The sequence below is a fragment of the Taurulus bubalis genome (genome assembly GCF_910589615.1).
Source record: "Taurulus bubalis genome assembly, chromosome: 18".
Taxonomy (NCBI): Eukaryota; Metazoa; Chordata; class Actinopteri; order Perciformes; family Cottidae; genus Taurulus; species Taurulus bubalis.
Genome location: NC_136606.1, coordinates 11,952,718 through 11,966,200, shown reverse-complemented (window position 1 = coordinate 11,966,200; position 13,483 = coordinate 11,952,718). Strand labels below are relative to the sequence as shown.

Sequence of the window (13,483 nt, the reverse complement as noted above, 5' to 3'; positions counted from 1 at the left end):
ATTAACTTTAATCGTAAAATATGTAAGCGCAGTCTCTCTCCCCACATACACACACATACACGAGCCAATCAGGCGGGATAGAACAGCCGTGTATGTGCTGAGTGAGCGCGCGAGCGGAGAAGCGCCTGGCAGACCGGAGCTCAGCGCGAGGCAGCCAAACCGCTGTCTGTCATTAGCTGGGTGTGTGACACAGGAGTGACAGAGAGGGGGGTGAGAAAGAGAGAGAGAGAGAGAGAGAGAGAGAGAGAGAGAGAGAGAGAGAGAGAGAGAGAGAGAGAGAGAGAGAGAGAGAGGAGGAGTGAACGGTCCCGGTTCAAACAGACACCGGCCTGAGAGGAGAGAAGAAGAAGAAGAGAGCACCGGACTCAGAGAGAGAGAGTGAGCGAGAGAGAGAGAGAGAGCGCGGGTGCGAGAGAAAGAGCGAGCGAGAGAGAGAGAGAGAGAGAGAGAGGAGAGAGTGGGAGACTGACAGGCGTCACGGAAACTAGATGAACCGAAGAGTCGATATGAGCGGTCAGTTTGAGGAAGATATCCACGACCGGGGCCAGAGGAAGAGCAGTAAATCCCCGACGCTGCTCTCCTCTTACTGCATAGACAGCATTCTGGGCCGCCGGAGTCCCTGCAAGGTCCGGCTGATAGGGGCGCAAAGTTTGACGGGTCTGCCCGGCAGAGTGGAGCTCGACAAAACGGCTGACAGTAAGTTTTCTTTGAGCTGGAATATATATATTTTTTAAAGATAGACTGCTTTGATTGATTTTGGAGTGACAGGCTAGCTAGTTTCATGCTGGAAGTCTGGAGTTCATGCGTGACGAAACAAAAGTTGTTTTTAATGTAGACGTGTAGTCAACACGTTTGGGTAGGCCTACACAGAAAACAACTTTATTCAGAGGGAAATGTTTTCTTTGCTTAATTACTGCCATTCCGTTATTCGTTATGTTGACATATTTGTTCTTCTCTTCTCAGGGCCATCGAAAGACCCCCTTTCTCTGAGCGCTGACATGCACCTGCCGCCCAAGCTGCGCCGGCTGTACGGAGCCGGGGGGAAGTACCTCCACGACCACGCGGAGACGCTGGAGAGGGAGCGGCTCCTCATGGAGCAAGCCAGCGACAGCCTCAAAATCAGCCACGCGCCGCAGGTGAGCATCAGCCGCAGCAAGTCCTACCGGGAGAACGCGTCGCTGAGCCGGGCAGAGGGCGACCAGAGCCCCGGGGAGGGCTCGGAGGACGGCAGCCCGGGACTGGTGGAGCTCGGCCCGTTGAAGTTCGAGGAGGATGCGGGGAAGGAGGAGGAGAGCAGCGGGGACGCGGCCGCTCTGTCCCCGAAGGACGAGGAGAGGGAGAGCTTGCACGCAGGGGATGGGGACGTGAGGGACGGGGAGGACAGCGTGTGTCTGTCGGCGGGCAGTGACTCGGAGGAAGGAATGCTGAAACGGAAGCAGAGAAGATACAGGACTACCTTCACCAGTTACCAGCTGGAGGAGCTGGAGAGGGCTTTCCAGAAGACGCACTACCCAGACGTCTTCACCAGGTAAGAACATTTTAAACTGAACTTTTTGTGTCTGAAAAAAATGCTGTGAAAATGTGATCCTTAAAATATATATATATATATATTTTAATTTAATATCAGTATTGTACAAATTCTGCATTGTATGACGCAAAAAAATAGGCCTAATGATTTAAATGTACATGCATATTAAACGTCAACAATTACACTAGTATTGCATTTATTATTATTATTATGGCTATACGTTTAAAATTCAAGAAACTCATTAAAACACAAATCATTCAACGTCTTCTCCTAATATTCAATGGATGAAGGTTAAAATTAAATCAATTTATTTTTAAATAAACATATTCCCATGCAATTTACCGATAATTTCCCCAGAAATTCCACACGATTTTAAGTGCACACTGTGCGGACCACACCTCATAAAATGCAGCAACAACCAACCCGCGCACTGTATAGGTGAACAACACAATAGGCCTGCACGCGCCGACAACGGGCACGTTATGTTATATTCATATACAAATGACAGCGGCGTTATTCTCAAGAGGAATAATGAACCGGTGCGGATCAGGTTACCCGCTGCTAATGATACTGAATACAGTCTGCAAAAAAGAAAGAAAGAAGATAACTCAGGGCCTGACCTCAAGCTCAAGGGCAGGGGTACTTTTTATTTCTTATACCCGCGCTAACGAGAGCTTTTAATGTGGGTTTCGTCAGGGTGCTGGTCTAGCTTCAGAAAAATATAATATTAGTATAATTTAGGGATTTTATATCTAAAACAAAATAAAATCTTTAAATAAAATGTCAAACCTATTTCTGCTCAATAAATATTGTGATCATTAATACATCCGCATTTTATGCTTGAAAGTATCGAAGGTTTTATCACACAATAACCTACATTTCGATTTTAGTTACCACTGGGATTATTCATATTTTTCAATCGAATTACTTCAAGGCGACTTGTTGGTCTAATATACGCTGAAGCCCATCTTGCAGCTGAAGGGAGCGTCAATTGCTTCGTGGCAGGCTAGTTTAGATGTCATTATTTCAACCATTATGTTGTTACAGTGACAGGCCTGTGCTAAGGGAAATCTAACAATCACTAGGCCTATTTCTACGCATTCGTGACAGGGGAAATATAATATGGCTGTGGCGTCTTTCTGCAGTCCATGCCAGGGAGGAGAGAAAAAAAACAAAAATCAACCCTATTTTCGGTCGTCTATTGTTGACAGTGAACAACAGGAGGGGACAAAACAGCAATTCTAGGATTCTTCCAAACAGTGCATGTAACCTTGAATCTTTTCTTTCTGTCTCTCTGCCTCTTTCTTTCTTTTTTTAAATATTCTTTTCAGAGAAGAGCTCGCGATGCGTCTGGATCTTACCGAGGCCCGTGTCCAAGTAAGTGGCTCTCTTGTTTATCTTTATCTGAAAAGAAAAGCCTGTGACTTGTAAATCAAACAGGGAGAGAGGAGGGGGGGGCTGCATCCCTAATGTTTTATGTCTTCTATAAAATGCCCCTGGTACACAGTGATGGATAATAACCGGTGAGATGCGTCACTGATTGAGGATCAGCGATTACGGGCCAATTTGAGGCAGTAATTTATAACAATAAAAAAAAGTGTTAAATGGCCCCAGTCGCTGCTTAGGGGAAGGTCTTTCCTGTTATTGAATGTTATTACACGCCAACGAGGGACGTTTTAGTGGCAATTAAGCCGACGCTGGCGATTCATAAAAAACTCACTTAGTGCAGGAGCAAACACTGTCTGTGTCCCTGGGCCGAGATGGTGTTTGGATTCCCATCAGAGGGGACGGAGAGGGGGCGAGGCCGAGGAAAGATGTGTGTAAGGAATAAGAGAGGGGAGGGATAATGCTATTTGATTTCCCATTATGTGATTGCAATAGACCTGCATTGATCCGATGCTTTGCACTTGGGAGCGAATGAGAGACCATTAAAGGTGTTTGCTCCCCCCCCACCTCCCCCCCACACAGCCTTCTCTCCCTCACCCCCCGCCTCCCCGCCCTCTCTTTCTACCTCGCCTCGCACTGAAAGCGTGTCCTGCATTTCGAAAGCCCGGGCTCATAACCAGAGAGACAGTTCAAACACGGTGGAAGCCCCGGGAGGTTATGGCCGACGGTAAAACAACAGATGTCTCTTTAGGGGCCGTAGGTGAACAAATCACTTAACGGGCGCCATCAGGAGGTGATAAAAACTCATAAATTCCCGAGGGGCTGTGTAATGCTAAACAGCCCTCTGGGAATAAATTGTATATATGTGTGTGTGTGTGTGTGTGTGTGTGTGTGTGTGTGTGTGTGTGTGTGTGTGTGTGTGTGTGTGTGTGTGTGTGTGTGTGTGTGTGTGTGCAGTCCCTGTCGCTCAAGCCAGCTCGTTCAATCACTTTCCTCATGTTGACATTTTGCTCATTGTGAGAGCCCCGTGCTTCTGCAGTGCAAACTGGGCACCAGTGGATGCGTGGGAAAGTTAAATACTCTCTTGGATGGAAGTCACTTGGTTCTCCTTCTCTTAAGAATTTAATTTAAAGCGCATTAATTGTTATTGGAGCCAGTTCAGCGGTAATGTTCTGGCTCTTTTGTTAACACCGCTCTTAATTATCTCTCCCCCACCCAGAAGCCCGTCTGCAGGGACAGGGGGTTTAATTAGACAAAGTAGATTTAAGACACCGTGAGCGGCAGGGTTTACCTTGCGTGTAATTACCGTTGACTTTCCGCCTATTGGCCACCACCTGAAGTAGACAACTATTAGAATACTGACACAATATTCAATGGAGACTAGTCATGCTAATTGCAATGGCGCATTGCTGGAAGCAGGACAGGGAGTTATGGTTTTCATTATTTATAGCGTGAATGTCATATTGACATGTGTGACGTGTCTCCAACTGAGCTCCCCCTCCTTTCCTGAGGAAATGCCTCATTATGCAGCAAAAAAAAGAAAAGGCCTATTTATGTATTGAGACAGCTGTTTTATTTTTTAACATGCAATCTGAACCTGCTATCTTCTCATAGTTAAGATTTAAACTGCCATTGTTGTGTTCCTTCTTTCTAAAGAAAGATAATCAAGGGGGAATTACACGAGATAATCTGCACATATTAACCTCTGTCTTCTCTTCTGTCTGCCCTTTAGGTTTGGTTCCAGAACCGCAGGGCCAAGTGGAGGAAGCGCGAGAAGGCCGGGGTGCAGGCCCACCCGTCGGGCATGCAGTTCCCGGGCTCCCTGTCAGCGGGCCACCCTCTCAGCCACTACCTGGACGGGGGGCCCTTCCCGCCTCACCACCACCCGGCCCTCGAGTCCGCCTGGACAGCTGCTGCAGCTGCAGCCGCGGCCTTCCCGGGCCTGGCCCCTCCACACCACAACGGCTCTTCTCCAATGGCCACCCAACTCGGCCTGGGCACTTTCCTGGGCACGGCTGCCATGTTCCGCCACCCCGCCTTCATTGGACCCACTTTTGGCAGGTAAGCTGCACCCATGCACAGAGCTCCCTTGGACCTGATATGTTTTCTCTGCACCTATTTTACACCAGAACCCACCAACGTGTACGACTTACAATAAATGACTGCAGCTTTGCATCATGCAACTCTAATGACTGACGGTTACAGTAACCCTCACTCACACTGCATTAATGTGCATCTCAGTGTCTGATTATGAATATGTTACACTGTTAACCATTCACAGTGGTGCATAATCACTCTGTCAACTGTCCTCATAAATTAACCAAACGTGTGATGCTGCACGACAAGCTGTGAAGAGGTGTGACACGCAGCACACTCCATACGCCACAATTAGCTTCTCATTTGCCTTCATCCTCTATTATACAGTAGTGTTAACCTTGTAATCTCCATGCTATCTTTATGTATTGAAGAAGCCAGCCTAAAACAGAAGACTTAGAGCGATTGAAGTTACAGATAACTGAAGCCAAACTGAAAAATAAATACATCTAAGGGACGTTGGAAGTCTTAATTAAACAGCAGTGGTTTTATTTTAAGCCAACGCTGCTCTTGAATTTAGCACAGAGACATGTCCTGAAAAATAAGACTTGTATGCTATCTTGCAATGGATGATTTCATTTTGAACACTGACAATCATATTCAGCATCTATAAACGGAATAGACTGTGACCTTTCTGTGTTCTTACAGGCTCTTCTCCAGTATGGGTCCCCTGTCCAGTGCTTCCACCGCTGCAGCTCTCCTCCGCCAGCCCGCCCCTCCTGTAGAGAACCCCTCCCACGCGGGCCCGGTCCTCCCTGACCCTTCCTCCTCCTCCCCCTCATCCGCAGCCGCAGCCGACCGCAGGGCCTCCAGTATCGCCGCGCTGCGCCTCAAGGCCAAGGAACACTCGGCTCAGCTTACCCAGCTTAACATCCTGCCTACTGGAACCGCAGGGAAGGAGGTGTGCTGAACACACAACACCAGCTCTAGGCCTCCCTGCCCCGGGCTTACGTCCCATTCCATGACACCCTTGTCCCCCTCCTAAACCCATTCATACCTCTGGAGGCTGATGTTCTGATGTCCCCTTGTTCAACCATCCCTGTTACCTCATGTGTCCCCAACAAAATAGCACGACCAAATTCAAGAGCACTGGCTAAACACGTGTTTGTGTGTGTCTGTGTGTCTGGTAATTACAGTTCTAGATACTCCATACACACAACTTTCTGAATTACAGTCCAGCAGTTTTTCCCTAAAAGAGCAATTACATGACATTAAAAAAAATGTATTTCTTCACACTGACAAGAAATGAAACCATAATATTCACATAGAGTATCACACAATAAAATACTAAATACACAGTGGTGGAATGTAACAAAGTAAATTTACTCAAGTACAATTTGAAGTACTTATACATTAGTATTTCCATTTGATGCAAATTTTTACTTGACTACATTTCAGATTTGTACTTTTTACTCTACATTGCAATCTGGATTTTACACACAAAAGACATGACATTATAAAATAGATTGAGTATTTTAAAAAGTTTAAAATTCACCAGATCATCTTCAACTGTGGCATGGCACTTAAACACTCATTCAAATAATGTACTAATATATAGCAATGTCACTCCCAGGGGACATTTCTTTCTGCATGGAACCTTTACAGTATATTTTACTTATACTGTTTCATTATTTTAAATTGAGTAAAATTCCTTTTTACTTGTAAACAGAGTATTGAAAAAGTATTACTCTACTTTTACTTAAGTATAGAATCTGCCATGGCACACACACACGCACACACACACACACACGGAAAGCTGAAGAACCACAGGGGAACCCAGACTTTTAGAAAGGATTCTTGTGCTACTTCAATTGTGGACAACTCGAGTGCAGCACTGCTTAATATGTATGCATTGATGTGGGCTGAGCCGGTCTGCGTCTATAATAAAGGCGAGTTGGAGGAGACCCCCCCCCAGAACCAAAGGAAAACTGTCCATAGACCTTCCATAGCCTTCTCTACAAGCCTGACTCATCTCATGCTCGCATGTCCACAGTCACACTCAGCAGCAGCACAACATGTACATGTTAGAAAGCTCTGAATCAAACCAGAGTTACCTGAGGTGGTTCCCAGTGCCATGTTTTTGTAAATGTGCTGCAATTTGAGATTCCCCCTCCCTTTGATTATCATAGCATAGTTTCTGCTGAGTCTGACTCCGGGACACCCGAGCAAAGGTGAGATCCGAGATGCGTCTCTCATGACCTAACTGTGTGGAAGAGAACTGTACATATTGTGTAAAAAGGAGAAGAAAAAAAGTACCACAAAAAAGGATGATTTTCAAAACAAGGTCGTGTAAATTTCAAGAGCCCGTGTTTTCATAATTTGCACTCGGTGTAGTGTTTAATGAATGTCGCCCTGTGTAGAATTTCACCTGTGTTTATGAATTATTAGGAGATTTTAGATCATTATTTATGTCAAAACCTTTCCCAGAGGACTTGAGTGAAGGACAGTTTGTTTTCCTTATAAAGTGATTGTACGTTTCCTGGTTCAATAATGCTAATTTGAATAAATTACATTGGTAAAATGAGTTATCTTTATTTCAAATTCCTTTAGGACTGACATATAGGCCAGGGAAAAAGAAACAATGTGAAATAGAATATTATAGAACTATTAATAAAAGGTGTTATGAAGAAAATTTGTTTTCTGTCTTACATTGAATAATTATCTTGCATGATACAACTCCTAAGCAATTCATGTAACTGTTTTTAATAAATTATAATATTACTAATATCGTTGTCTATTCTATTGGGATGTTAAATTAATACATCCGGATGTTCAAAACGCCTGCTGAGGAGGATGAAAACATATTTATAAGAGGAACTTATCGCTGCAGAGAGCAGATAGAGGCGGACTGCTGCACTAAAGAAGAGAACATGCATTAGGTGTGTAATCCAGTGCGCTGCGTGCGTCTACCCTCTTCAACGGAGTTGACAAAATACTGACCATATATTCATGAGCTTAATCCCCAACATGTGAAACGCGCGACAAAGGCGAGGGGTTTTCAATTAGATCGCCCACTTTATCTGGGGGGTGGGGGGCACAAAGCTTCCCTTAAACCCCTTTAAAGGCGCTAAATTGGTCTTAACATCTGTAATGCCATGTCGATGAAAGAGAGTCCCCTTTGTCATTAATGAAGTAACAAACCACTTCATCAAACGGATCACACACACACACACACACACACACACACACACACACACACACCTCGGAGAGTTAATTCCCCCCCATTGGATCTCACGACTAATGCAGGACCATTACAGCAATCAATGGTGATTCTACTCCGTTTGACCCATCTATGGTGCTCGACCAAATCGTGTGAAATTACCCTGCGGATTAATGTAGTCCCTCTTTTTTATTGTCTACATGTGTGAAAACCCTCCTCTTGTTCCATCTGCGGTCTTGTTTCACAGGTCTGCGGGTCCCATCACCTGTTAATCACTCAATTTAGTCCAAACAAGCATGGAATTAGATCCGATAAAAATGAGTGATATTCCTGCACATGCATTTATTATAATAAACACACACGCGCGCTCTTGCTCCACACAGCTGCATAATGCAAAAAAGAAGATAAAAAACAATTTTCGCCCAAACCATCCACGGTGTGTGAGCTCCATGTTTATTCTCGTTCTTTTGCTGAAAGCCAGTGGAGCGTGTGTGTTTCTTTCCCTGTATGGCCCTATAGGGTTTTGATTAGATTGTCCGGGGGAGTTGTAATCTCATTGTGAATATAACTAATGAATGGCAAACCAATTTGTCCCTAATATTTGGGGAATGCCGGGAGGCGGATGACCTGCTGGGAGCGAGCCTTAAACTTTCTTTGCAGCGCAAAAAAGGCGAGAAAATTGAAATGCTGTCGCAGGGCAATGGCTCTGTATTTATAAAGTCACACTTGTTGGATGTGTGCTCTGCTCTTCCATTCAAGACAGGCCTCGGGATTAGACCGATGCTTCTTATTGCATGAATGATCACGATAATGAATGTTGTATATGGAAGAAAGTAAAAAGAGATGAATACAGTCCAATCATGTGGGGTTTCTCGCCAATTGGCTGCAAGAAGAAGAAGAAAAAAGAAAACGCAGCTCCATGATTTGGTGGACTGTGTTTAGTGGACCCCCCTCCCCCTCTTCCTCCTCCTCCTCCTCCTCCTCCTCCTCCTCCTCCTCGCAGGTTAATCCAGGTGTCCAGAAAAATGCCTGACTTCGTCGTGCCCATTTTCATCACTGCCTTTCCCCCTCGTCCCAGCTGCTGGACTTGATTTGGCCCGTGATTTGGATTCTCCCGGGCCTCGTTTCTCCCACCACGACCCTGCCGGAGAGAATAGGCCCAATCACTCCACAGCCGCAGTCGGATCAGTCCTCACTCAGTCCCCGGGAGAGGAGCTCTAAAAGGCGCTTTGATGAACACCCCACCTCCCTCCCCCCTCCAGGCGGAGACCCGGCCCCGATGAAAGCCCTGAATAGCCGGGCCATGCACTCCGCATCGCCCCTTAATTCCCCGTCTCTCTTGCTCTCATCCAATTAGCTCAGTGTATTAAGCGGTTTATCGTCTCATAACCGCCCTTTCAGCTCCAACAAGGGAGACACTTTGCAATAGGACCAGCTCTCCTTTTGACACCCTCTCTGGTGCTTGTATGTTCCACCGCGCTATGAATAACGGGAACAGAATAGAGGACTAATTCCCTCATCAAAGCCTACCTTGTCCATCGCTGGTCAAAACGACAAGCAATAAAGCTTAACGCCACAATACAATGAGACTTGTTCGACCTTATTAGCTTAGCTGGGTCGAATTAATGCAGGGACTCTATTTGACTGGGTTTGCTCCAAACTGGGAGGACAAAACGGGGCCCTCCGCCTGGTAGTGGGAATAGCAGGCCTGTGGGCTGCGCTTGATTACATCCAAAAACAGTCCAAGCAACTGTGGGAGAAGTAGCGGAGCTGATATGATTTAATAAATATGTAAAGTTATGAGTGATAGGCTGCAAATGCAGCCAGACACTTTCTCTCACACACAGCATGTTATTCTATCCATTGCATAGTGAATCATGGTTTAAGTGTTCAGCCCACTTAAGGTTGCCTTCACAAGTCACAGTGGTTTCAAGTGATTTGTGAGGCGTGCAGTGTTTATGGAAATGCACACTGCAGGATGGAGTCAAAAATAAATAAAAAATCCCTCCACGGGATTAACACAAAGGAGAATTCTTGGATGAAAAAGGTGAAAACACTTCATGAAGCGAGTTACAGACTGAACTTGGCAAAGGCAGAAGAAATAATGAAGATATCGCCTCAATATTATATTAATTATTTTGGCATCAATGTAAAGAACCAGTTTGATGTGACAGGTATTCAAATCACTGGATTAGCCACACAAACGTCATTCATAAAAGCCGTCAATTAATTTTCCATATTGAACATACAATTACATTGCCATAATAGAGGATTTGATTTAAATCGTTCACTCTTATTTAGAAATAAGTGAAATCCCATTTGAAAGCAAGTAAAACTCTCAAAAATCCCACGCATATATTAAATGATGAAGCTGATGATATTCTGTATTAATCTTTTTAGTCCCTATGACCGATACTTGGTTACCTTCTGTCGGTCTGGGGCTCTCAGGCCCAAAGCCCAATCACTCTTTATGAAAATGAAAATACAGTTTCATTGGGCACTGTAGTTTTTAAACAAACCGAAGTAAACAGTGCTTTTAGTGGGGACTACTTACAGCTGCGGAAAAACACACATCTGGTGTACAAGTGAGTGTCTTCTGTATGTGTGCAAAGTATGGCTCATTGCTCTGTTTTGAATAGTTTGTTTTGGTCTTCACGTGGGATATGTTGTGATTACGATCACCAGACTTGTCCAATAAATATGCTGTCAAATAAAGTGAAGCTCGATTTTCGTAAACCAGAGTGCAACCATAACAGGAAACATGAAGACGCCACAAGATATCCATCCCACCCCCACATTGCAATAACACAAGATTAACATATTATTCATTTATCTTTTTATTCAGGTTGCAGTATCAAAAAAAACACTCATCAATATCAAAATGCCTCATACAAAATATTCTAGTCATTACAAGCGCAAAATAATCATTACAACACACCCACTTGAGCAATACAAGTCAGATACATAGAAGATTACAGGCATTAAAACAAAAAAAAACACAATCTACACATTGGAGGGTAGAAGAAAAGGAATGAAATAGCGTCAGTTAAACAGAAGCAGTGGAGGAGAAGGAGATCAGCTGTTCGATACGGAGACAAAAGAGTGAGGGAGCAGCGCGTGTGTGGCCTCCTTCACCAGTCACTCCCTTCATCTTCTGATCTGACACACACACACACACACACACACACACACACACACACACACACGATGAATGGTGGTAATCAGAACAAGTGTCCGATCGCTGCAGGCATCCAGTGGTCTTAGTGGCTGTGGTCACTATCATTGGCTAATTAGTGGCTTTTGGAGTATACTGTCTGCTCGGAGGAGAAGTCATTTTACACAGACACATATCTGGGCGCAGCTAGCCTAACCCCCCCACCACACACACACACACACACACACACACACACACACAATGGACTGTCATTTAGGTATGATTGCTACTCCCCTTTACCATACAGAGCCATTGTGATGGGGTCAAGGCATGGGTGTCTATCTGAAGAAACTGGAGGAGGAGAAAGCTGTGATTGGGTTTTAAAGTCAAATAACAAGCCCATTAGGTTCAGAGAAGAAGATATCGGGTTTAGGAGGTCAAAGCCTAACATTCCAAACCCCTCTATATGTTGGGAGAAACAAAAAGAGTAAACGGATGAAGATGAATGTGCAAATGTCCCGCTTCGAGTCAGATGTTGTAGCTTCCTGGCAGGTGTCGTCTTTAGAGCTGCGTGGGTGTCGTTTTACTTGAGGGAGGAGAACGCCTGGAAGAGTTTTGCCAGGTTAATCTCCGAGTAGCCACTGGTGGCCAAGGCATTGTCCGGCACGTCCTTCAGCCTCCGATACACATCGATACTTTCTCTGGCCAACAGCTTTGCACGATCTGGAGGTGGAGGAAGAAAGAAGAGTTATCCTTGGCAAAGCTCAATGGAAGATCATTCAGCTCCTCAACTGCGTCAAAGTCAATACCACGGGCCACTGAGACGTGTGCATTTCAAACTAGTGAATGAGTCACTCCTGGACAACTCTCTCCCCCATCCATCGCTATGATTAGGTTCTGCCGAGTCCTACTGGAGCTTTGTCTCGTCGCTAATAAACACTGAGGAGCGTTACGCCCTTGACTGGAGAGTCAACAGATCCAATGCTATCTGCAAGTAATGCCTGGAGGGGCACGGCAGAATTGGACAGATGGGTCGATGGTAGCGTGTGCGCACACACACTGACACACACACACACAAACACACACACACACTCATAAGATCGATAGAAAAGCCCAATGAGAGCATGAAGTCAATATCTCGTCCCTGTTATCCCTTCGGGTGGGCCGTAATAAGGCCAGAGAGAAGACGGAGAGCTGCTATCCCGGGCAGGGTGGCCACCAAAACCAAATCTTTACAATATTATACTGAGTGTCTAGTGTAGATGAAGTATCATAAAACCAAGTAATAACACTATCACACCAACGAGTGCCGCAGGAATAATACTGCGATGACTGGAGTGGACACTGTTGAAGAAGCAGGAAAAATTGGGAATGAGAGAAAGTTTATTTTTGTCTGCGATTGATCAGATTTTTCAGTATTTATCTCGTTTCTGTCATATTGGACATGCTCTTGTATTTTTTACCCGTTTCGGTCATTTATAAAAAAAAGATACTGTATGTAAACATAACCCAGGAAATCCCACCAACCAGAGGTTGCCAGCAGCACCACGACAGAGTGCAGAATGTGCTAAAAGTCTCTAAGGTATTTAAGGGCAAAATCTTGGTAGGACTGCAAGGAGGAAAACATTTAAATTTTTTATTTTTTTTTAAACAAACCCATAAAATCACTAGTTACCACAAAAAAAAAGTGTAATTCGGTTAGGGCTGCATGAGCTGAACCAATTACTTGATTCAAGATTAGTCAATCAAAACAACACTAATCGGAATCAATACACATTTTTTACAAAAAAAAGGTTGAAGGATGAACCGTTCGTTCCATCTCAATCCTGAAAAATAAAAGAATGTTGTCGTCTTCTACGGCAATAAAGTAGAGACTTCGGGCTTTTGGACGCATAAAAATAAATCAATTTGCAGATGGAACTTCTCGGGAAATTTCTTGGGACATTTATCGCTATTCTCTGATATTTCAGACCAAACGTTTAAGCAATTACTTGAGAGCATAATCTTTGAGATTAATCTACTGATGGACTGATTGCAATTTACTGGCCAGTCTGACCTGCTGATTAGGATTTTTGCCAATTTTGATTTTTTTTTTTTTTTACCAAGAACTAGAATTGACAGCAAGGCTCCAGACGGATTTTCTTCACAACCATCCCGAAAA

At 44.5% G+C, this 13,483-nt stretch overlaps 2 protein-coding genes across 2 annotated transcripts in view; one reads left to right on the top strand and one right to left on the bottom strand.

Annotated features, from left to right (window-relative positions):
* Window positions 1–488: 488 nt before the first annotated feature.
* On the top strand, window positions 489–5,918 carry arxa (aristaless related homeobox a; the record flags this gene model as incomplete). Its single annotated transcript, XM_079234360.1, has 5 exons — window positions 489–696; window positions 964–1,528; window positions 2,860–2,905; window positions 4,647–4,975; window positions 5,657–5,918. The coding sequence occupies 5 exons, from the start codon at window positions 489–491 to the stop codon at window positions 5,916–5,918; spliced, it is 1,410 nt and encodes a 469-aa protein (XP_079090486.1).
* Window positions 5,919–11,905: 5,987 nt separating this feature from the next.
* The window catches only part of pola1 (polymerase (DNA directed), alpha 1), a gene marked incomplete at its 3' end in the record, with an annotated part of 53,311 nt that continues 51,733 nt past the window's right edge, over window positions 11,906–13,483 (bottom strand). The window contains exon 37 of the mRNA XM_079233875.1: window positions 11,906–12,045. Coding sequence (XP_079090001.1) covers window positions 11,906–12,045 — 140 coding nt within the window. The remainder of the gene's footprint in view (window positions 12,046–13,483) is intronic.